The sequence below is a fragment of the Puma concolor genome, chromosome A2, assembly GCF_028749965.1.
Source record: "Puma concolor isolate L17-30 chromosome A2, mPumCon1.1.hap2, whole genome shotgun sequence".
NCBI classification, from domain to species: domain Eukaryota; kingdom Metazoa; phylum Chordata; class Mammalia; order Carnivora; family Felidae; genus Puma; species Puma concolor.
The window spans coordinates 167215069-167240140 of NC_141668.1; the positions used below are offsets into that span (position 1 = coordinate 167215069).

The 25072-nt window shown below is 49.3% G+C and overlaps 1 protein-coding gene across 1 annotated transcript in view; it reads left to right on the plus strand.

The window, feature by feature from the left end:
- The window catches only part of LOC147583827 (complement C3-like), a 45253-nt gene extending 20879 nt beyond the window's left edge, over positions 1–24374 (plus strand). Inside the window, exons 18-41 of the mRNA XM_086699304.1 lie at positions 1009–1117; positions 1404–1489; positions 6506–6648; positions 6753–6965; positions 9047–9113; positions 9222–9308; positions 10066–10269; positions 10705–10780; positions 11068–11227; positions 12143–12241; positions 15201–15357; positions 17023–17195; positions 18557–18715; positions 18859–18918; positions 19035–19125; positions 19243–19294; positions 20600–20687; positions 20768–20845; positions 22625–22730; positions 22930–23013; positions 23144–23227; positions 23785–23868; positions 23960–24095; positions 24192–24374. Of these exons, the coding sequence (XP_086555430.1) occupies positions 1009–1117; positions 1404–1489; positions 6506–6648; positions 6753–6965; positions 9047–9113; positions 9222–9308; positions 10066–10269; positions 10705–10780; positions 11068–11227; positions 12143–12241; positions 15201–15357; positions 17023–17195; positions 18557–18715; positions 18859–18918; positions 19035–19125; positions 19243–19294; positions 20600–20687; positions 20768–20845; positions 22625–22730; positions 22930–23013; positions 23144–23227; positions 23785–23868; positions 23960–24095; positions 24192–24333 (2738 nt within the window). The 3' untranslated portion in view covers positions 24334–24374. The remainder of the gene's footprint in view (positions 1–1008; positions 1118–1403; positions 1490–6505; positions 6649–6752; positions 6966–9046; positions 9114–9221; positions 9309–10065; positions 10270–10704; positions 10781–11067; positions 11228–12142; positions 12242–15200; positions 15358–17022; positions 17196–18556; positions 18716–18858; positions 18919–19034; positions 19126–19242; positions 19295–20599; positions 20688–20767; positions 20846–22624; positions 22731–22929; positions 23014–23143; positions 23228–23784; positions 23869–23959; positions 24096–24191) is intronic.
- Positions 24375–25072: the final 698 nt, after the last annotated feature.

Genomic DNA, 25072 nt, shown 5'->3' on the forward strand with positions numbered 1-25072 from the left:
TTTCTATCACTCCCCAGACCTATTTCCTGGGTGTTCCAAGTGTTCTGACCTCAATACAGCTGTGTTTGAGGGACCAGGAAAATCCTTGTCCCACTACTTCTCTGCCATCTTGACTCCAGTCTTTTCTGTTTTAATGTGTTTTTTTGAGAGAGAGAGAAAGTGTGTGTGCATGCGAGCAGGGAAGGGGCAGAGAGAGGGGGACAGAGGATCCCAAGCAGGCTCATAGTGACAGCAGCAAGCCTGGTGAAAGTCTCAAACTCACCAACCATGAGATCATGACCAGAGCAGAAGTCGCACACTCAACTGACTGAGCCACCCAGGTGCCCCAAATTGTGTAATTTCTTTAGCCGATTGGGGGTGATACAGAGAGTTGCTTGCATGTTTGTATCTGACATGCACTTTGTTGGATTATTCCAGAATATGGGTGAATTTAGGCATCAGTCGATTTCACCTACTTTGTTATTAGGCAGACCCAGAGCCACGTTACAACCTGCCCCTCATGTTTTGAGCAAAGCCCAGACAGGGTTGAACCATATTCTGGCCCCATTTGGTCTACTTGCTGATGGCGTCAGGCTTGCTCAAAAGGCCACTCCATTGCCCGGGGTCACCAACAGGTCTGGGGAGTCTCTCGAGCCACCTGTTTGCTTGGGGGCCATAACCATCAGATGTAGCAGGAGTGGAGCCTGGGAGCCACTATGCTTACTTAGATGCTCACACAAATGCTTCGTTTCTATGAAAATCAGAGCAGGGAGAAATAGTCCTAGCCTGGACTATTTCTGCCCCTATACCGACACAGTTGTAAAATGTCATTTTTAATGGTATTTTTGGGGAGAAAGGAGCAATAAAGACAAACATGACTGCCCCCCTCCCCAGGCCATCATGGAACTATGGGTGTGTTTTTCTGGTAGGAACCTCTTCAGCCATTTAGAGATAAGTATCTCTGGGGACAGTGGAGAAATGGGTCTGTCCTCAACCCAGATTTGTCTCCTCCTCACCCGTGCCTCCCAGGTGACTTGGATGAGGATATAATCCTGGAAGAGGAAATCATTTCCCGAAGCCAGTTCCCTGAGAGCTGGCTGTGGCGCATAGAGGAACTCAGTGAACCTGAGAAAGATGGGTAAGGCTGAGACACCCCCTCACCTTAACCCCCCACCCCCAGGCCAGCTGCTATAGCGGCCCCATCTGGACCACTTCGTTTGCATGCACCCCATGCCTCTCTTTTCTGGAATCACTGGGCAACCCCACAACCCAGCCTAGAAAAAAAATCAAGAGTCAGGCTCCCTCTGTGTGCCCAGCCCCCACTCCTCCCTCCAACCTGCCCCTTGGGGCCCCTCCACACCAGCTCTCCCCCCAGGCCCCTGACACCTGCCTCTTTTTAATATCCCCACTTCTCCTCCATCCAGAATCTCCACAAAGATCATGAATATATTTTTGAAAGACTCCATCACCACCTGGGAGATTCTGGCGGTGGGCTTGTCGAACAAGAAAGGTGAGAGAAGGTGGTGGCCCCATGCTCACGAGTCAGGGATCCCAGGGCCATTGGGCATTTTCTCATCCCATCCAGAGAGATCCCCTGTTTCTTGGTGGCTGACACACTGCTCCCAGGTGACAAGTGGGGGTGTCAGATCCTGCTCTGTGGGTGACGAGTCAGCACCTTTTGTAAATAGATTTTCTTTCGAGAGCAGTTTTAGGTTGACAGCAAAATTGAGGGGAAGGTACAGAGAGTTCCCACATACATCCAGTCTACCCACCCCCGACGCACACAGTCTCCCTCGCGCAGACATGCACTATCAGCATCCCTCACCAGCATGGCGTATTCGTGACACTGACACGCCTATCGTCACCCCAAGTTCATCATTGACATGAGCGTTCACTCTCAGTGTTGTACGATCTACAGGTTTGGACACAGATATAAGGACATATGTCTACCATTGTACTATCATACAGAATAATTTGCAACAACAAACACGCTTAAGGGGTGGTGTTGACAGGGTGATGGGTGAATCCATTAAAATATGAAGGAGGTAGCAGGATGAAATGTATGATTGGCACATTGGCGGCCAGATTGTGAAACTTGGCAAAAAAAAAAAAAAGGTAACCAGGGGGTAGGAGGCCCACCACAGGGAGCTGGGGAGCCCTGGCCTAATGGGGGTGGTCTCAGGCAGGCCTTGGAGCAGGGTGAGGAGAGGGAGGCACTAATTTTAAGGCAGATGTGTGATACTTTCATGTGATCATTTTGAAAAAATCAACGTGAATGCAAAAAAAAAAAAAAAAAAAAAAAACCATGATGAACAAAATATCTCCATTGTAAATAGAAGCCAGCACTGAGCTGAGCCATCACGGAGTTTGAGGCAAGACGGAAAATGTGTGTGCCCCTCCCCCCCCCCATGCCTGATTTAGGTACATTTTAAAGGTTAATTTTTTCGCTGAGCATTAAAGTAGGTGAAAAAATATTGAAACATTAAAAGGGAGGTATGTTAGGGGGCTGGGGTTGCTCTGTCTGTTAAGTGTCTGAACTAGGCTCCAATCATGATCTCACGGTTCATGAGTTTGAGCCTCATGTTGGACGCTGTGTTTTACCAGGTACAATTTTTTTTTTAAGTTTATTTATTTATTTTAAGAGAGAGATACAGCGTGAATAGGGAAGGGGCAGAGAGACGGGGAGAGAGAGAGAATCCCAAGTAGGCTCTGAGCTACCGGCCAATGCAGGGCTCGAACTCACGAGACCCCGAGATCATGACCTGAGCCGAAACTAAGAGTCAGATGCTTATTGACTGAGCCACCCAGACGCCCTTTACCTGGTACCATTTTTGACTCCCAACACATTATCTCATTCAGTGCTCACAAGAACCCTCTGAGGTTGGTACATTTATTCTCCGACAAATGAGGATACTGAAGCTAGGGAAGGCAGGTCACTTGCCCAAGATCACCAGGGGATGAACCTTTAAGGAACGCCATCTTAGAGGTTCAGAATTTATATTTTAGGATGGTTACCAGTGGAACTTGGAAATTTTAGACTCCTGAGATACCATGAATGCAAAGAGTCAGCAGAGTTACAAGCAGGGAGCTTCTCAAGCTTAAATGCCTGGATTCAAATCCCAGGTCGTCCGCTAGGCAGCTGTGTGGCCTGAGTCAAGTTACTCACCCTCTCTGTGTGCATCCATAAAACAGGCATAATACAAATAGTAGCCACTCAAAGTGTTGTGCGGAGAGTTTTTTGAGTTAATAAGTGTGGAGCCCTTAAAATGGTGCCTGGCACATTACAGATGTTCGATGAGTGTGAGTCATTATTGAAGCCAAACATATTTTATTTTTGTAAATTTTTTTTTTGAGAGAGAGAGAGATCTCGAGCAGGTGAGGGGCAGAGAGAGGGAAACACAGAACCTGAAGCAAGCTCCAGGCTCTGAGCTGTCAGCACAGAGCCAGATGTGGGGCTCGAACTCACAAAACATAAGATCAGACATGAGCTGAAGTTGGACGCTTAACTGACTGAACCACCCAGGCACCCTGGTTGATTTTTTTTTTAATTAATGGGTTTTCTTAAAAATTTTTTTAATGTTTATTTATTTTTGAGGGAGACAGAGACAGAGCATGAGTGGGGAGAGGCAGGGAGAGGGAGACACAGAATCTGAAGCAGGCTCCAGGCTCCAAGCTGTCAGCACAGAGCCTGACGCGGGACTCAAACTCATGAACTGTGAGATCATGACCTGAGCCGAAGTTGGACGCCCAACCGACTGAGCCACCCAGGGGCCCCTAATTAATGGGTTTTCTTAAACAATTTAGGTCTACAGAAACAACTGAGAATTACCACTCACTCCTCAATTCCCCCCCAATTCCCATCTCTACCCCTTTTTTGCATTAGGTGGTACCTTTGCCAAAATCCCTGGGACAACACTGATACATTATCATCAACTGTAGTCAAAAGCTAGGGTTCCCTTTCAGTGATGTACCTTCCATGGGTTTGGACCAACATGCGGTGACATGTAGCTGTCCTTCCAGGGTCACGGAGAGTAGGCGTTTCTCTGCCTCAAACATAACACGGATGGTGTGTCAGAAGTCACTCTGTGTGTGGTTCTCTCTCGCTCCTTCCAGCTTGTTCAAGGGAAAAGCGAAGTCTGGTGCAAGGATGTCCTCATCTCCTCTGTAGGTCTTGACTGAGTTGGATTAGCAAGGAGAGAGCAGGTCTGCTTTCTGCAGGCACAACGTGAGCTGGCCAGTATTTAACAAAACAAAACTGTTTTGTTTCCCTGGAGGTAGCCTCCTGTTTGTGGTGCAAAAGCTGGTTTTTCACCCACCAGAGTAAATTAAATCTGGCTTTAAGAATGTGAAAACATGGGGCGCCTGGGTGGCTCAGTCGGTTGAGCATTTGACTTCAGCTCAGGTCATGATCTCATGGTCCATGGGTTCGAGCCCTGCATCGGGCTCTGTGCTGACAGCTTAGACCCTGGAGCCTGCTTCAGATTCTGTGTCCCCCTCTCTCTGCCCCTCCCCCGTTCCAGCTCTGCCTCTCAAAAATAAATAAACATTAAAAAAATGTAAAAATGAATAGTAGATAAGAAATGATAACTACGTCCCATGACTATAACAGACCCCCCGAGAATGATGAATAATGACTGTAGGTTAGCAAATAAGGATTTTGTTCAAGTCTCTATTTTTTTCAACACTGAAGAATAGACACACAAAACTTATTAAATTATAATATATTTCTTTTTTAACTGCATTTTAAAAATATTTACTTATTTTTGAGAGACTGAGAGAGAGTGGGGGGGGGGGCAGAGAGAGAGGGAGAAAGAGAATCCAAAGCAGTCTCCACACCATCACCTCAGAGCCTGAGGCCAGGCTCCGACTCAGGAACCTGGAGATCATGACCTGAGCTGAAATCAGGAGTCAGATGCTTAACCACCTGAGCCAACCAGGTGCTCCAAATTTTTCTTTTTTTAATTTTTTTTTCAACGTTTATTTATTTTGGGGACAGAGAGAGACAGAGCATGAACGGGGGAGGAGCAGAGAGAGAGGGAGACACAGAATCGGAAACAGGCTCCAGGCTCTGAGCCATCAGCCCAGAGCCTGATGCGGGGCTCGAACTCACCGACCGCGAGATCGTGACCTGAGCTGAAGTCGGACGCTCAACCGACTGAGCCACCCAGGCGCCCCCAGGTGCTCCAAATTTTAATACACTTCTTGGTGCAACACTATTTTTATTTATTTTTTTAGTGTAACATTTTTTTTAACGTTTATTTATGTTTGAGACAGAGAGAGACAGAGCATGAACGGGGGAGGGGCAGAGAGAGAGGGAGACACAGAATCTGAAATGGGCTCCAGGCTCTGAGCTGTCAGCACAGAGCCCGACGCGGGGCTCGAACTCACGGACCGCGAGATCGTGACCTGAGCTGAAGTCGGACGTTTAACCGACTGAGCCACCCAGGCGCCCCAAATTTTAATACACCTTTGGTGCAACATTATTTTTATTTATTTTTTTAGTGTAACATTTCAATATGATAATGCTTTTGCAAATTCTGTTTGCATCAACCCTTTGCTTGAATATAACCTAGTAGCTGTTGAATCACAAATTAACCATCGCTTTTGCAGTCATTTTTACTCCTGTAGATCAGCACTGTCCACCAGAAATATGATGCATGTAATTTTAAATCTTCTGGTAGCCCCATAAAAAAAGAGGCGGTGACATCAATTTTATTGTACATTTTTTTAACCAGATGTCTCCAAAACATTATTCTTTCAACATGTGGTAAATATGTTAAAAAATATGTTGAAAAATATGTTGAAAAAAGCATCATCAGACTCATAATAATGTTATAACCATCTGTTCATATTTGAGAATAACCTATTAATACCTCAAAATTATGAAAGATGCATTTACTTGATCATCTAAGCCTCTGATGTATCATATATTTTATACTTGCAGAACGTTTCAATGAGGGTGCTACGATTTTTCTTTTTTAAGATTTTAATTTTATTTGTAAGTCATCTCCACACCCCACGTGAGCTTGAACTCATGGCCCCAGATCAAGCATCACACCCACCACTGACTGAGCCAGTCAGTGGAAAGGCGCCCCTAGCCTTTCATTGGAAATACTTTGATCTGTATTGTAGGATTTGCAAAATGTACAGCTGAAAAGGTAGGTTGGCGTATGCAAATTGTTCCAAACATGTGTTAAAGAGTTTTCTGAGCTAGCCACATTCCAAGTGACCAGGGACCAGAGAGGGCTCAGGCTACCATTTTGGAGGGCCCAGGTATGGACCCTTCGGGTGTGCTCGAGCCCTTCCCCCTGCACACCTACCTATGAGTAAAACTACAAGAAGAAAATGGAAACCGTACATGACAGTGACTCCCAGCTGCCACCACTATCGCTAATGTGTCACCTGTGCAATTGTTTAGCCCCTGGGCTTGCACAAACACAGGCTGAGCTTGACACAGCTCCCGCAGTGAGGGGTAAGCACTGAGAGCCTGTCCACCTCCTTCCCTTGACACTCCACTCCTGGGCAGGGATCTGCGTGGCTGACCCCTATGAGGTCACGGTGATGCAAGACTTCTTCATCGACCTGCGGCTACCCTACTCCGTCGTGCGCAACGAGCAAGTGGAGATCCAGGCCGTGCTCTACAATTACCAGGATGTTGGGGAGCTCAAGGTGGGTTCCCGCGGGGGCAGAGGTATGGTGGAGAGCTTGGAAGATGGCAGGTGTGGGGGGGAACCATGGCACATGCCCCTTGACTGATACTCTTTCCCTGGCAGGCGAGGGTGACCCTGCTCTACAACCCAGCCTTCTGCAGCCTGGCCACCGCCAAGAAACCATATCAGCAGATTCTGAACATCCCAGCCAAGTCTTCAATAGCTGTGCCTTTTCTCATCGTGCCTCTGAAGGTCGGCCTACATAACGTGGAGGTCAAGGCTGCTGTCGACAATCGTTTCCTCATGGATGGTGTCAAGAAACTCTTGAAGGTCGTGGTGAGTCCTTGGGGCACCTGCAGTGCCTTGTCCTTTGGGAGAGGCTCCTGTCTCCCCATGCTGTCAACCCAGGTTGGAGACACTGACTCTGAGACACCAAGAGTGTCCAGTGTCCAGCTTAGGATGTTTGAGAGTCCTGCAAGATTGGAAGCAAGGCCAGGATTAGGGTGAGTAAGTGAGGAACAGTTACATTTCTACACTTTCTTAGTGATGAACATTCTCAAAAATAATACTAGATCAAGTCATAAATAAAAATAAAGCCTGCAGGTGACTGGGGTGCCTGGGTGGCTCAGTCAGTTAAGCATCTGACTTCAGGTCATGGTCTCACAGCTCATGAGTTTGAGCCCTGTGTTGGGCTCTGCACTGAGTGGGGAGCGCAGAGCCTGCTTTGGGTTCTGTGTCTCCCTCTCTCTGTGCCCCTCCCCTGCCCCCACTCACACTCTGTCTCTTTCTCTCTCAAAAATAAACATCAAAAATTTTTTTAAAAAAATAAAAAATAAAAGCCTCCTATCATCTTTATTAATATTTTCAAGCAAAACGTGAGGTCATGAGGGTAACAATCTTTTAACGCAATATTGTAAGGAATCAAAATTAATGCCAAAAAACCTGTGATGAACAAAAGATCAAATTTTAAATACAGACAGTGCCAAGTCAAACCATAATCGGAGCCTGAAGCTAATGGAAAAATGAAGGCTCCCATCCACGTGTCTTTTTTTTAATGGTTGAAATTGTTTGGTGGTTAATTTTCCCCCGAAACCTTAAAGTAATTGAAAAAATATTGAAACATTGAAAAGCAAATGCTTTAAAACTCACAGTGTTATTTTACAGTGAAATGTCTTATTTATACTCATACCAGAATTTACCATAATATTTCTTTTCTGACTTTAATAGAACCAAACTCGAATTTTTTAAACAGATTTTATTTATTTTTAATTTTTTTTTAACGATTATTCATCTTTGAGAGACAGAGAGAGACACAGAGCATGAGCAGGGAAGGGGCAGAGAGAGGGACACAGAATCGGAAGCAGGCTCCAGGCTCCAAGCTGTCAGCACAGAACCTGATGCGGGGCTTGAACCCACGAACTGCAAGATCATGACCTGAACCAAAGTCGGATGCTCAACCGACTGAGCCACACAGGCACCCCTATTTTTTTCTATTTTAAAAAATATTTACATATTTTGAAAGAGACAACAGAGTGCAAGCAGGGAAGGGGCTAAGAGAGAAGGAGACAGAGAATCTGAAGCAGGCTCCAGGCTCTAAGCTCTGAGCTGTCATCACAGAGCCCAACATGAGGCTCAAACTCATGAACTGTGAGATCATAACCTCAGCTGAAATCAGACGCTTAACTAAGCCACCCAGGCGACCCAAGATTTTATTTTTAAGTAATCTCCACGCCCGATGTGGGACTTGAACTTACAACCCCAAGATCAAGAGTCCCATGCTTTTCCACCGAGCCGCACAGGCACCCCCAGGAGCACAATCTTAATTATCCCTTTAACAGGGGTCCCAGTGTGGCAACATGGGAAGAAACCCAAGAGGGCGCTGGAGCCTGCACAAGGCTCCCCAGAGCCAGTGTGTCCACAACTCCCAACTCTGCACCCTCTGATGCTGGTAGCTTGAAATCTACCGTGGCAGGGATATTCGCAGGATGGAAACTGCCAGTGCCACAAATCAGGATCTTTTCTTCCTGGAGAGGTGGCTATCAAATGTTTACCAGCATGCCATGGAGGAGACTGGGTCTCCAAAGGAAAATGTGTGCATTAGTACCAGCTTCAAGGAGAATGTGTGATGGAAGGGCACAAACAGCAGCAGTCCAGCATGGAAGGAGAGCTTCACTTGGGACATTGATAATAAGATAGCCCCTAGTTTAACTGAGCGCTACTAAGTGCCAGGCATTATACTCAGCACTTTATGACATTCTTTTATTTTAAGGACATTTGAGAGGCAGTGGGGTAAACTGACTCCCAGTCACAGAACTAGGATGGGTGATGCCATCGTGCCCATGCCCTGCTGATCAGCTGTGTCTGTTCTTTTATTCACCTGACTTCCCCCTCCCCCATCCCATCCCAACACTGTTCAGCCTGAAGGAATCAAAGTCAAAAAAATTGTGGCCGTTCACACACTGGATCCAGAAAACCGGGGCAGAAGTGAGTCAGCCACAGCAGAAGGGTTGAGACCTGGGGGTGTGGGGTAGGGGGTGAGGCAGGGCCTTGTGGGAGAGGGTGAAGCCACGGGTCCTTCCAATCCACTGGCAGACGGAGTGCAGCGAGCAGAGATCCACGCCACAAACCTCCGTGACCAGGTACCAGACACAGATTCAGAGACCAGGATCCTCCTGCAAGGTGAGCTGCCACTGACCCTCGCCCAGGAAGGCACAGCTCTGGAGAAGGGGGCCTAATTTCTCCGAATTCTGGGTGTATATGCTACCGTGCATCCCCTGCCTCCACTACAGCTAGAACAGCAGGCCACCTCCCTGATCTGTTTTATACAGGGTTCCAGGCAGTATTTAGTTCAGCAAATAGCCTTTGATGATAGAGAAGCTTAAATGAGCAACAGTATAGTTCAAGAGCAGGAAATTCTGGAACTAATTGCCTGAGTTGGACGACTGGAGCCAGAAGGGAAAAGAAGTTCCTGGAAAAGCACCTTGTAACCTGTAAGCTGTAAGGTTTTGGGGAGAGACCCTTGGTTTTCTCATCTGTGATGGGGTGAATAATAGTACCTATATCAAAGGCTTGTTGAGAGGATTAAATGAGATACTGTATGATGTTTCTCTAGAACAGCGCCTGGCAACAGCATGAAGCATGATCTAAGTATTGGTGACGATTGCTCTGGAATTAATTTGCCACTTGTAACGAGAGGCTCAGGGAGCAGATTTCTGTGAAGCATAAGACCCCCTTCCCTACAAATGTAGACACCCTCCCCACTCCCCTACCCCCGCCTCCTACCTCCTACCATCACGTCCCCTCAGCCCCCAACTGCCCCTGACCTCTTTGGCACTGGCTGCCTGGAGCCTGGGATCGCTGGGGACAGCCCTGACCCTTCTCACCCCACCCCATGGTGGGTGAGTTGCTTGAGCCCTGTCCTCCCGCCCGGTTGCAGGGACCCCGGTGGCTCAGTTGACTGAGGATGCCATTGACGCGGAGCGACTGAAAAACCTCATCGTGACCCCCACGGGCTCCGGGGAGCAGAACATGAAAAGCATGACGCCCACGGTCATTGCCGTCCATTACCTGGACCAAACGGAGCAGTGGGACAAGTTGGGACCCACAAAGCGAAAGGAAGCTTTACAGCTCATCAAAAAGGGTGGGTCTGCCTGGGAGACCCTCTCTGCTCCAGCTACTTCCAGAGCAGGGTCCTCCCTGAGACCCAGGCCCCTTTCCAGGCCATGCCCTTCCCCTAAGCTCCTCCCCTTTCAGGATCCCTTCTTTTCAAAGACCTCCCTTGACCTTTGCCCTCTCTGAGACCCTGGGCCCCTCTGAGCCCTCTAGAACTCCCTCTCTCCCTGAGGCCCCCTTGCCCTGAACCCCCTTGAGATCCTTCGCCTCTCTGAACCCCTCTCCTCTGAGAACTCCTTCCCCTTTTAGAAGCCCCTTCCGCTCTTCTAGCAGACTTCCCTGCTCAGCCCTGAGCCCCCTCATTCCTCCCTGAACCCCTGTCTAACCCCTCAGAGAATCCTTGTCCCCTGAGCCCCTCCACTCAGCCCCTGCTCCTCTGGAGACACTTCTGGCTTCCCTGCAGGGTACTCCCAGCAGCTGGCCTTCAGACAAGACAACTCGGCTTTTGCGGCCTTCCAGAACCGGAAAGCCAGCACCTGGTGAGTGGTCTGGCACCCCACTGAGCAAGGCGGCCTTGGGTGGTCCCACCAGGTCTCGCCCCAAGGGCCCTATGCTATGGACCCTCAGCCCACACCAATGAGCCGCCCACCTTGAGGTGCCACGTGGCCTGTGGACATCAAGCGCCCCCTGTGGCTAGGCTGGCCCCTGCCTTGGGTGGGGAAGCTGGGCCAGCCTGTAGGCCCCGCCCCTCTCTGCTCATTGGTTTCCTGGAATGGCAGTCTCTGGGTCCCGGAGGCGATTGGCTGACGCTTTGTGCCGCCCACAGGCTGACAGCCTACGTGGTCAAGGTCTTCTCTCTGGCAGCCAATCTCATTGTCATTCAGGCCGATGTCATCTGCGGAGCTGTCAGATGGCTGATCCTGCAGAGGCAGAAACCCGACGGGGTCTTCCAGGAAGATTCGCCCGTAATTGACCAAGAAATGACTGTAAGAGGCAAGGGTTTAGGGCAGGCTGGGGGGAGGGGTGGCTGTAGTCACAGGATAGACAGGAGAAAGGCTAGCCCTTTGGATGAGAGTGTCACTATTCCATCTGAAAGACTAGAGGCCTTCAGAATCTAGTGCAAAACAGAAGTCCCTCCCCCTTCATTCAGAAAATATAGAACAACTCACAGCTGTGGGTCTCTAAATGTGGTCTCCAGGGCAGCAGTATCAGCATCACCTTCTAATTAGTTAGAAATGTATTTTCTCAAAGCTGGACTCGAGATTCAGGAATCAGACACTTCAGGAGGAGGGCCTAGGAATCAGTTGCTACAAGCCCCCCACCCCCCGCCATATGATGCTGATGCATGCATAAGGTGGAGAATCACTGCCTTAGCCTGACTTTTCAGACTTCCAGTCTCACACCGTCCCCCTACCCCCATCCACATGCCATCTGCACTGAAAGGAGCCTTGCTCTACCCAGCCACGGGGCCTTTGCACATGCTGTTCTCACTGTCTGGCATGCCAACCCTGGTCATCCTGTAAGGAAATCTTTCCTGATCTCCCCAACTGAGTCACACTCCCACTTTCCAATCTCACTGCCACATCCACTTCTCCTCCTGCACTGCACTCACCAATTTGTTACGATATGTCTACTGGTGAGCCAATTGGTTCATGTCTGTCTCCCCTACTAGATGGGGAGCACTGTGGGGGTGGGACTGGTGTTGGGTTCTTACCCACCATCTTTTCCACAGCATGAGCAACAATTGCTGAATGAGTGAATATTGAAGAGTGTGGCCCACCTAGGGAGAGACACTGAGGAGATTCTCACCCCTGCCTTGACCTGCTGACCCTACAAGAGGTTTGGTCAGCATGTGGGGACATAGTGGTGATACTATCCTTATTTCCTGCTTCCCATTCTAGGGTGGCTACCAGGAGAATAAGGAGAAGGATGTGTCCCTCACAGCCTTTGTTCTCATTGCATTGGAAGAGGCTAAAGATATTTGCAATGATCAGTTCAATGTAAGTGTCCACCCACCTTCTCCTTCTCGCCTCCCTACCCATGGCACATCCACCTTGGAGGGTGAGGTGTTGCATTAGGGTGATTCCCGATCCTCCCAGTGCAATAGCAGCCACCACAGCAGCCATAATGCCCATAAAACCATAATAATTCCCAGCATTTTTGAGCAGCTAACTAAGATGCTCATCTAAGTGCTGCACATGCTAAGTCCTGTAATCCTTCTAAGAGTCCGAGACGTAGGCTACTCTTCTTATCCCCAGGTTACAGAGGAGAAAACTAAGACAGAAAGAGATCAAAGAATGGGTCCTTTCTGCCTGCTTTACCCTGTCCAGAGAGTGTCAGCCAATTTCAACAAAAGTCCCCTCAGCCTGCTTTCCCCATCCCTGCTACATGATCAGTGCAGCATACCTTGCTGCTTCCCTGAAGAAAAGGCACAACCCAGACCCAAGAACACATCAAGGCTACTCTCTTAGTTCAGGAGATCTTTTAGGAAATTTTCCAAGGGGCCCATGACCCCAAAAAGGAAGTGATTACAAATATTGGCTCACGGCTGTCTCTTTTTCCTCTGGTTTTGGTTCTGAAGCATAGAAGCTTAGAAAGGTGGACTCCCGAGAGTCTCTGCAATTACTCCCTCTGCTTTGTCCTGGGGTTTGAGAGTGGTTTGTTTGACCTTAGCTTGACAAGGTGGAGAGCCCAGGATTTTACCTCAGGCAGCTGCCCCTCCCTTCATCGGACTCAAGATAGAGGGGACAGGGCTGTTGACTTGAGGGGCTCAGAGGGACCCAGGCCGTTCTGGGCCCAATAATTCCTCTCTCCCTGCCATCCAGCCTGCCCGGCAGAACTCGGCTGCCTTCCTTGGGGAAATAGCCAGACCAAACCTAGAGCTTTCAGATACCCATAGGGGAAATTCTGATTGGCCCACCCCGGGTCAGGTGGTCATACCTGGTCCAATCAGCTGAGGGCAGGAAGTAGGTCTTACTGAGCAAATATGGCTGCTTCCACTGTGGCCGAGTGAATGAAAGACCGAAGTTTCTGCAAAAGTCAAGAGTAGATGGAGAACAGGCAGCTGGGCAGGGAAGCTGGGCAGCTGGGAAAGGATTAGTTTCTGCTGCAAGGCACCAACATTTTCTTCTACAAAATGGCAACACTGTAGCAGGATTCTTGCAGAGAGAGTCGTGACATAGAGGCTTATTTTCCAGGAAGCAACTTTATTCGTGCCAGCAGGCTCAGTTGGGTTTATACCCTAAGAGCTGAGCCCCTAACTCCAGGTGGCATAGTGTTTTACATATCTTTTACTCCTTTGTCTCCCATATATGGTAACACACAAACATGCAGTCTGATCAAGGGATCTCATGTTACAGGGTCATGAGGGATGTCAAGTACTCTTTATAGCCAGGTTGCCTGAGGTTTTGTTTTTGTTTTGCTTATTTTCCTTAGGGAGGGGCCCTACCACAACAGTATAACTGAGCATAGCATAGGCTATAGAAGCAGATTGCTGGGGTGCAGATCAGGAGTGTGCTGGAACTAGGGTGCCTTGGGTGGCTTGGTCGGTTGAGCCTCTGATGTCAGCTCAGGTCATGATCTCCCTGTTAGGGAGTTCCAGCCTGGTATTGGGCTCTGCGCTGACATCTTGCAGCTTGGAGCCTGGAGCCTGCTTCTATTCTGTCTCTGTCTATCTGCTGCTGTCCTCTCTCTCTCTCTCAAATACCAATAAACATTAAAAAAAAAAGTGTGCTGGGATCAGTCTGTGAAAGCCAACCGTTAAACTTCCAGGACTTTCACAAGCTAGTTGTTAAACACAATCATTCTTTTCAAGCAAATTATGTAAACTGACTTTAGACTAAACACTAAGCATTAAAAGCAAAGGTAAGAAACACTCAAAACTCATCACTTCCTGATTGTTTTATTACTTTCCCTCATTATCTATGACAAATCTATCCATCTCGAGGTTATGTACCTATAAGGTGGAAATGCTATCTACTTCTGTGCTACTGCCCCCCTCCCCCCAACTCTGCATTCACTGACTCCACATAGTTTGAAATTGGCCACGGTAATATTTACACCAAGAAAGTTCACGGACGCTGCACATCATGTCTTCCTCCTTCCATCATCTCTCTGGGTCTCAATCTTGTCATTCGTGCAGTAGAGATGATGATGAAAATAATGCCAACCCCATAGGATCCTGAAGTTCAGCGATTGCCTGTGTGACTGCCATACAGTAAGTGTTAGCTGTGAAGCTGATGATTAGAGAAGAGGTTTCCCAGTGGGGTGCTGAAGCTGGGTCATGCTAGGTCATGAGTGTCTATCTGCATACATATTCTCCCCTTTATGTTCAGGGCCATTACGTTCGTAGCTTGAAATTGCCCACAGTGGGAGCATTTACACCACAGTAATTGGCAGGCGATAAAACAGACCCCTGGCCCCCATACACACTCCGGAGAGCTGGTGCTTAACTGTTACCAAAACACCACTGGATATATAAACTGTCCCAGGCACATCAGAGTTACTCAGAAACAAGGCAGTTCATGCATACTAAAATGTCTGGAAACCTGCCCCCCCCCCAAAAAAGAAAAAAAAAAACATCCTAAACAAATATGTACCAGGGACAGAAACCATCTTCGCACCCAGAAATTGACATTTGTGTGATCCTTACCAGCTCTTTGTGGCAGCAATATCCACCTTACCAGGGAAACCAATCCTGTTTCTTTTTTTTTTTTTTATTTTTTAATTTTTTTTTTCAACGTTTATTTATTTTTGGGACAGAGAGAGACAGAGCATGAACGGGGGAGGGGCAGAGAGAGAGGGAGACACAGAATCGGAAACAGGCTCCAGGCTCTGAGCCATCAGCCCAGAGCCCGACGCGGGGCTCGAACTCACGGACCGCGAGATCATGACCTGGCTGAAGTCGGCCGCTTAACCGACTGCGCCACCCAGGCGCCCCACCAATCCTGTTTCTTATAGAGCCTGGAGCGAAGCATGGATAAAGCAGGAGATTATCTTGAAGCCCACTACAGGAACCTGCGGAGACCGTATTCTGTGGCCATTGCAGGCTATGCCTTGGCCCAATTAGGAAGACTGGAGAAAGACCTCCTCAAAAAATTTCTGAGCACAGCCAAAGGTGAGTGGCAGCCTGGTGAGGTAAAGAGGCATGCATGGCCAGGGTTTGGGGGTGGTCATCTTGAGCTGGCATGTGTGGCTCTAAGCTATGCTACGACGGGCAGCTTCTGGTTGAGCTGGAGTGGATGGTGCTAAGCCCTGCTGGCTGAATGGGTCTGAGGTGTGAGAAATCCTCACTGTAAGCTACACAAGAACGTGGCATCATTCATTCAACAAGTGTGTGTTGAGCACTTGCTATGACACAGGAGAAAAGATGTGAGCTCTGAGGTCAGACAGACCCAAATTCAAATCCCCCTCTGCCACATTCTCACTGTGCGACTCTGTAAAAGTCACTGACCCTCCCTGGACCTCATCTGAAGAAGATAACTTACATCATAGGTGGTTGACAAGATTGAAGGAGTAAGGCAGGTAGAAGGTCTAGCATACAGTGAGAGCTCTATTCCGATGTTGTTGTCGTCATTATCTCAAGGGTAATTAGGATTAGATAAGATAATGCCATAGGGAATTTAGCACAGTGCCCAGCACATAGTGAGCACTTAATCATTGGCTCAGGTAATATACTGCATCAGGTTTGCACTCACTGATGTAACATATGTCAGTACATATACTGAGGTGGTTTAGCACAATGGAAGCTTGTTGTTGGTGGACAGCTCTCTTCCAGACAGTCGTGTGGAGATCTGGGCCTCTATCTTTTCATGACTTTGCCACCACGGGGTGCTTGGGATCCACTCCATCTAAGCATAAGGGGAAATGGTCAGGTGGATTGTTTAAGGGAGGTAGACCAGGCATGGAAGGGGCCCCTAACATTGCCAGTGTCCATTCCATCATCCAGAGTTCAGTCATGTGGCTGCACCTGCCTGCAAAGACATATGGGAGATGCATTGCAACTGTGTGCCCAGGAGGAGGGAGCAGTGTTTTTGTTTTTTTTTTTAATGTTCATTTATTTTGAAAGAGAGGGCATGAGCAGGGGAGAGGCAGAGACAGTGGGAGACAGAGAGTGCAAAGCTGGCTCTGTGCTGACAGCAGACATCCTGATGTGGGTCTTGAACTCCTGAACCGTGAGATCATGACCTGAACCAAAGTTGGAAGCTCCACCGACTGAGCCACCCAGGTGTCCCTGAGGAGGGAATGCTTTTTAATGATGATCTCTGCCACAAGTGCTTTCGTGGGCACTTGGGACATCGCAGTGAATACAGCACAGCCCCTGCCAACATGGTTCACACTCCAGTTGAGGAAACAAATGAGTAAATAGATTGCTATAGAGCATCACAGTGCTAGGACAGGACAGCACATGATGTTTTAAGAGACAGAGGGAGGGCCTCACAAACTCTTGGGGTGCCATTGAAGCTGAATTGTGCAGGATGGGATTAACCAGGAATACATAGAGGGTACAGAATATGAAAAGGCCCAGCAAGTAAGAATGACCATGGAAAGTTTAGGGAATCTCCTGTAGATCAGTGGGGCTGCAGTTGAGAATTGAAATGGAAGAGTGAAGGTTAATGAAAGAAGAGAGTGAGGCAGGAGCCAGCACATTGAGGGCCTTGGATGTCAGTCAGGACACCTGAACACCAAGAAGTCTATTGTGAGTCTTTTTCTGAGTTTTCTTTGAGCCATCCCAAGACTGGACAGCGCAGTGAGCATGGGGGACTGGGGGGTTTCTCTGCAGAGAAGACACAGTGGGAGGAGCCTGACAAGAAGCTCTACAGCATGGAGGCCACATCCTATGCCCTCTTGGCCCTGCTGGTGCTCAAAGAATTTGACTCTGTGCTTCCCGTCGCAAACTGGCTCAAAGAGCAGAGAGAATACGGAGGTATTCTCCACAGATATGGCTCCACCCAGGCAAGTGACCTCATATCCCCCATGCACCTGAATGCCTACTTCCTCTGGCTTCCCACTGGCTTTTCAGAGAAGATGTTAAGACCAAGAGGGGCCGTCCTTCTGTCCCGCAACCATAGTGGCTGGAATGGATTTGAGAGATCAGGCTTTTTTTGTTGTGATCCCACTGGCATATTCTAGACTACACTCTGAATGCTCAAGCTCTGATCTGAGGCTCCTCATATCCTGACCATGTTCTCAGTTCCACCAGGCTCCCAGTGTTACCTCCTAACTTCCTGTGTGTTCTAGACTATGTTCTCAGTTCGACAAGGCTCCAAGTGTTAGCTCATATATTCCAGTGTGTTCTAGACCAGTTTCTCAGTCCTACCAGGCTCTCAGTGTTAGCGCACATCTTTCTGTGGGTTGTAGACCATGTTCTCAGTTGCATCTGGCTCCCAGTGTTAGCTCAATCTTCCTGTGAGTTATAGGCCAGCTTCTCCAGTCTACCAGTCTCCCAGTATTAGCTCATGGGTTCTAGACCATATTCTCAGTTCCAACTGGCTCCAAGTGTTAGCTCATATCTTCCTATGTGTTCAAGATCATGTTGTCAGATCCAGGATGCTCCCAGTGTTAGCCCATATCTTCCTCTGGGTTCTAGACCAGGTTCTCAGTTCCAACAGACTCCTAGAGTTAGCCCATATCTTCCGGTGGCTTCTAGAAAAGGATCTCAGTTGTACCTGGCTCCCAGTGTTAGCTCATATCTTCCTTGGGCTCTAGACCATTTTTTCAGTTCCACCAGGATCCTAGTGTTAATTCGTCTTACTCTGGATTCTAGCCCATGTTCTTGGCTATTCTAGCACATCATCCAATCTCTCCATCTGGAAGGTGGGTTCTAGGATATGGGCTTCCGGCTCCAGTTTGAACCCCTTTCTTTCTGGAGGGCTATCAGTCACATTCTCAGTATCCCTTTTGGATTCTAGACCATATGTTCAGTGTTCCCAAGCTCCAACTTCATTCTTCTGACACAAACAGATTCTATATACATTCTCAGTGACTCCAAACCCTTGTCTTAGACTCTCCTCTGGATGGGCCTGGGCACACTCTCAGTTTCAATTTCAGTCTTATGCCTGCAATTTATGGTGGATTCTAGACTTGTTCTCAGTGTTTCCAGGATCTTGTCTAAACCCGTGTCCCTTGGAGAATCAAGAACATGTCGTCAGTGTCTAACAACCCCTAATCTTATCCTCACCTTCTCTGGGGCAGGGGGTCCTAAGCTATAGTCCCAGTAGCCCCCTCCCTCTGATCTGAGTCTCTTTCTTCCCCAGTGGGTTCTAACCACTTTCTCAGTCTCCTGGCTCACCCTCTTTCTTTCTCATGGGTTCTAGGCCACCTACATGGTGTTCCAAGCCTTGGCCCAATTCCAGAAGGATGTCCCTGACCACAAGGATCTGAATCTGGATGTGTCCATCCAACTGCCCAGCCACAGCTCTGTCATCAAGTACAGAATCTTGTGGGAATCTGCTAGCCTCCAGCGGTCAGCAGAGGTACAACTGCCTAGCCAAACCCTTGCCGTCCCCCTCCACAACAAGCAGTGTTTGCCACAGGCAAGAAATAGGGCATATGACTGTAGCAACCAGGGGAAGGCTTGGTTCCCAAATCCTCTCTCTTCTCTCCCTGCTCCCTGCAGACCAAGAAAAATGAGGATTTTGTAGTAACAGCTAAAGGGAAAGGACAAGGCACCTTGTCGGTAAGGAACAGGAACACACACCAGCTTGGCCCGCCTTCTCTCAGCCCCTCTGGCCCCAAGGGACCCTCTTCTCAACTCAAGTGGGCTGACACTGCATTGCCCTGTGATCTCACCAGGTGGTGACAATGTACCATGCCAAGCTCAAAAGCAACCACACCTGCAAGAAGTTTGACCTCAGGGTTGATGTACGACGAGCTCCTGAAGATGGTAAAAGAGTTAAGACCCTACCTGTTACCCTTCCCCTGCCCTCATTCTAATGTCTGCCTCCTTCCTGAGTTGGGACCCAGGGACACCCCCCTCCCATTTTTCTGTCTGTGTTTCTAGTCAAGAGGCCTCAGGAAGCCCTGGACACCATGATCCTTGACATCTGTACCAGGTAAGTGATGGGTCACTGGGGGTCATCTTGGCCATTCCTCTGTCTATAGCAAGACTTCTCCTTTCCATGGCCTAATCCTTTCTAAGAGCATATTGTGCATCTGGTATTGTCTGAAGTACCTGCCAGGAGGTGGGTACCCCAGGCAGTCCTCACTTTGCATTGGCAGTCCAACACGAGCGATGGCCCCATAACCTGAAATTATTCAAGCAGTGTCAACAAATCAGTGGGGGAAGTTGCCATTGTTGCATGACCTTTAAAGCATTTTATCACAGCTTCAGAACTCTCAAACTGCCAGTTAGGAAGGTACAGAGAAATGGAAATTACAGTAACATGAGAATTTGTTTAGCATGCTGTAAACTACAACATTAGAACATGGAGATAACAAGCAATTCTTGTTCTCCTTTGTAAAACACTTACCAAAAGTCCTGTGGGTCTTCCTTCTGTTGTGTCACTTGGGGTAGGGATTGAGCAGGCATCTTTCCTATGACATAGTGAACTGTCACGCTCCCTTCTAACTTAGGTCACCTTCCAACTCTAATCTTTTGAGCGGCCGATGTCACAAGACAGCTGGTCGGTCCCTCCAATGGCAGCAAGGGTGACATTCCCACAGTCTGCTGTTCCTTCTCTAACTCCGTTTCTGTGCTTTCAAATTTTACCTCCAGTGTCTTCATTTCTCTGCTGCCTTTCATCTTGGCTGGCAGATCCCTCTGCCAGTTGACCAGTTTTGTGAAACGTCATGCGGCTTATCCCTGGGAGATAAGGAAGTACCACAACCACAGGCCTTGCTGTCTGTGTATGAACTGCTCAGTGACCCATCACAGACAGACTTCGAAAGGAATGACGTGATTGGTCACTGACCGTGATGCGTGTCTGTGATTTGCACAATGATTGGTGGACTCGAGATCCAGAGACAAGATTTGTATTCGTACTTTATGCAATTACGACTGCTGTACCCTGGTGCTGGGGGCCTGGTGTTATTGAGCTAGGCCATGGTAACATTTTCTCGTCTGCATTTTCTGGACGAATTGAGGCATGGAGAGGTCAAGTGACTCATCAAATGTCATATGGAGCTGGGATTTGAACCCGTGCAAAGGGGCTCCAGAGCCTAAGATTTTAGTCACCTTGACCATGACACTGCCTTTCCTTTATTCCATTTGGGGAGTGTTTCCCACAATCTAATATCCTTCTGTGCTGCTGTGTGGGAACCAGTAACCCCAGTCTCTGACCAGACCCCCTTGTGCAGACACTGTGCCCCAGGGCTGACCCTACCCTGGGACCCAAGTGCCCTCTCCCTGCCCTATTCAGGTACCTGGGAGACCAGGATGCTACCATGTCGATCCTGGATGTATCCATGATGACTGGCTTTTCTCCTGACACTGGTGATCTCCACCAGGTGTGAAGGGCTTGGGCTTGGGGGCTGGCATCAGTGGGCAGGGGTTTGAGGACGATTTCACAAATCTTACCTTTCCCCAGTTGAGCAACATCATTGGAAGATACCTCTCTTTGTGTGACATGAACAATAAGAACACCGTCACCATCTACCTGGACAAGGTAAGGCTTCCAATGGGGATCTGACATCTACCAGGCAGGCCTCCTTCTGGGCCACACCAGGCCCAGTCTAGAAAGTGAGGGGTCTGTGCTGCTGGGTGATGGACGGAAGGGGCATAAAAAGAAGGTGGACAACCCAGGTCCTCTCATCTTTTCTAAGCAGCTTACCTTCTGACCAGTCTCATCCCAACCTCATTTTACACTTGCTTCCTCCAACTTCTCATCGTAGTCCTAAACAACTTTTGAAAGGAGCCACTTGGGTTTAAAAAATAAAGTGCTCAGTGCTGAAAAGCATCCTGCTTGCTCCGCACCCCCTGGGTTTTCTCTCTCCGTGTTTGCTCTCCATCTGACTTTCTGTCACTGCCTTCCTCTCTAACATTGACTTGAGCTTCCTCCTCTCCCCTACTTACATCTTTCCGTTTCCCTATCCTCACATGCCCCTGCTAACTTCCAAAATTCCCAAAGTCCCCTCACCCCATATTAGTCAGCATAAGTAACACTAGCTGCTGTAATAAGCCTCTCAAGAATATGAGGGTCCCAACACAAGAGTCTTGTGCCTCCCACTCAGGTAAAGTCCAGTTGTGAGGCTAAGGGAAGGGTTTTCTGCTCCACACACTAAGTCAGGGATCTGCTCACATTCCTTCTTGGGGCTCTGCAATTCCTAGGATCTTAGAGTCCTCTGCTGGACCCCTCCTCCCTGGAAGAAAAGAGGATTGTGCATGAGCTAGTGGTTGACGTTTTCTTGTACTGGAGTTTTTGTGCACTTAAATTTTTATAGGATTCCAACCTTACAGGGAAATTGCACAGCAGTAAAACACAGTTCCATATACTCTCTACCCAACTTCATTAAGTGCTAGCCTGTTCCTCCAAGTACACCTGTCTATGCATATCTATTTCTGTTTCTCTCTCTCTCCCTTTCTTTGTCTTTATTTTTTCAGCTTGAATGGGGTATCATTGACATATAAAATTGTGTAAGTTTAAGGTGCATAACATAATGATTTGATGTATGTGTATATTGGGAAATGATCACCACCATAAGTTTACTTAACACATTTATTACTTCACATAGTTTTAATGCATGCGCGCGCACGCGTGTGTGTGTGTGTGTGTGTGTGTGTGTGTGTGTGTGTGTGATGAGAACTTTTAAGATCTACCCTCTCAATAAGTTTTTCTTTTCAATTTTCTAATGTTTATTTATTTTGAGAGAGACAGAGAACACAAGCAGGGGAGGGGCAGAGAGAAGTAAAGACAGAATCCCAAGAAGGCTCTGTGCTGTCAGAGCAGAGCCCAATGTGGGGCTCAAAGTCACAAACCCATGAGATCATGACCTGACCTGAGATAAAGAGTCGGATATTTAACCGACTATGCCCTCCTGGTGCCACCCCAACAACTACTTTTAAATATCGCATTCAGTACCATTAACCGTGGATGTTTTTATGGGCAGAGACAGCAGTCTGGTGGCCAGAACTCAATCACATGGCCACACTGGACTAGGAAAGGAAGCTGACAGGGATAATGTAGCTTCAAGCCTTGGATAAGTGGAAAATGGCTGTGTTGAAGTGCTCATCGGTCTTTTGGTGGAGACTCCTGCTCCCTCACTTTCTCCACCACTGTCTCAACCCCCAGGACCCTATGCTGGGCTCCGTTCCATGTGGCCCCACTGACCAGCCTCCTCCTTCCCCCCAGATCTCACACGACCTGTCGCCCCACTGACCAGCCTCTTCCTCCCCCCAGATCTCACACGACCTTTGCCCCACTGACCAGCCTCCTCCTTCCCCCCAGATCTCACATGACCAGGAGGACTGTCTGACCTTCAAGGTGCACCAGTACTTCAACGTGGGGCTTATCCAGCCTGGGTCGGTCAAGGTGTACTCCTATTACAACCTGGGTGAGCAGCCCACCTAGGGCCTGGGGGGCCTGGGGGGCCTGAGGGTCCAAGGGATCCGTGCAAGGTGGGGGCCTGAGGGTCCCAGGGTTGGGGACCTGGCCTCTCCAGGTCTGAGGCACTGGAGTTGGGAATCCAAGCCCCTGGGTCTCTGGGCTGGAGGCCCTAGCCCTCTGACACCTCCCTGCCACTCTGCCCACAGATGAGAATTGCATCCGGTTCTACCACCCAGACAAAAAAGATGGATTGCGGAGCAAGCACTGTCACACAGACGTGTGCCGATGTGGTGAGGGTGGACACAAAATTTTCAGGAAGTGTTGGCCCCACACCCAGTGGACACTCACACGGACCCAGGGGCGGGGGGCCCTGGACATCGCGTGTAATACAACCATGTCCCCCACTCATCCACCACACAGAGAACTGCTTCATGCACCCAATGGATGAAAAGATCACCCTGGATGAGCGTCTAGACAAGGCCTGTGAACCAGGAGTAGGCTACGGTGAGTGGGCACGTGCACGTGGGTGCCTGGGTGAGCGACACTGTGTGGCCATGGCTGTGTGTGTGACTGGCTGTGAGTGCCCCTGGCTGCATATGGCTATACGTCAGGCTGTGGTTGCAGCCGATGTGTGTGTGGGTGTAAATGTGTTATGAGGGGCCATGAGTGCATGGGGAGCCACGCTAATGAGTCGGCCGGGTGTGCAGCCAGTGTGAGTGCGGATATGGTTGTCTGCCCGTTGTGTGTGTGACATTGTAGTCGTGCCAAGCCATGGAGATGAGAGACAGTGCTTGTGGGGGATAGTGGATGGGAGGTTATGCATAGGACTCCACTGTGGTGAGTGTAATTGTGCACATGGCCCTGTGTGGCTGTGTGACGTGGTTGTTGTGGGAAGACATGTGGCAGGTGTGTTACTGGGGGGCAGGGACTGTTGCACGTGTGGCTGTGACCCTGCATGTGTCTGCTTGGGGACGCCATACGCCCAGGTGCGCCTGCAGCTGAGGGTCCCCGCAGCCCCCCTTGCCCGTGACCCCACCGTCCTTCCCCTCCTCCCCCATCAGTGTACAAGACCAGGCTTCTCAAGAAGGAGCTGTCAGAAGACTTTGATGATTACGTAATGGTCATCGAGCAGATCATCAAATCAGGTCAGCCCTGCGGTCTGTGCTCTGTCTTTCCACTTCCTTCTTGCTGGTTCCCTGCCCTCCCCCACTCAGCGTCCCTCTCTGTCCCTTCCAGGCTCTGATAAGGTGCGGGTTGGACAGGAGCGCAGGTTCATCAGCCACATCAAGTGCAGAGAAGCCCTGAAGCTGCAGGAGGGGAAACACTACCTCATGTGGGGCATGTCCGCCGACCTGTGGGGAGAGAAACCCAAGTGAGTGTCAGCCCTGTGCATGCCCCACACCCCGCAGTGAGTCGCCCCTTCCCATGCTTTCCCTGCCCTGATCCTGACCTGCCGTCCTCCCCGCAGCATCAGCTACATCATCAGGAAGGACACCTGGGTGGAGCTGTGGCCAGAGTCTGATGAATGCCAGGATGAGGAGAATGAGAAGCTGTGTCAAGACCTGGCCAACTTCGCTGAGAACATGGTTGTCTTTGGCTGTCCCAACTGACCCCTGCCCACAGTCCCCACAATAAAGCTTCTCTGAGAGTTCATGTGTCTCCCAAAGTCGGAAGGTCTCGGAGAGGGAGGAAGAGGCAGCTGTGATCCCCTGCTTCCTCCCCTGCAACTCCTTCCTCCCTGTGGATCACCTGCACGTTTGCTTCCTCCCCCGGGGAGCCCGTGCCCACATGCACCTGCACTGCACCTGCACGTAGTCTGAAGTGAGCCTGCGTTTGCGCCAAGTGCTCACCTACTTGCTTTCTTTCCACCTGCATCGTGACCTGTGTGTCCTCTGCCTCTTTTTCAGGGTCCTCACCAGTATCTTCACCTACATCCTTCTCTCATCCACTGTGTGGGTACCAGTATCCTCACCTGCTTTACCCCAGCCCTCACGAGCATCTTATGCACGAGGGCTCCACAGTCCTCTGCCTCCTCACCTTCATCCCCACCTGGATCCTCCCCCTCCTCATCTTCATCCCCACCTGGATCCTTCCCTTCCTCACTTTCCTCCCACCTGGATTCTCCGCCTCCTCATCTTCCTCCCACCTGTACCCTCTGCCTCCTCACCTTCCTCCCACCTGGATCCTCCGCTTCCTCACCTTCCTCCCACATGGATCCTCTGCCCTCTCACCTTCCTCCCACCTGGATCTTCCCCCTCCTCACCTTCTTCCCACCTCGTCCTCCACCTCCTCACCTTCATCCCCACCTGGATCCTGTCTCCTCACCTGCCTCCCCACCTGGTTCTCAGC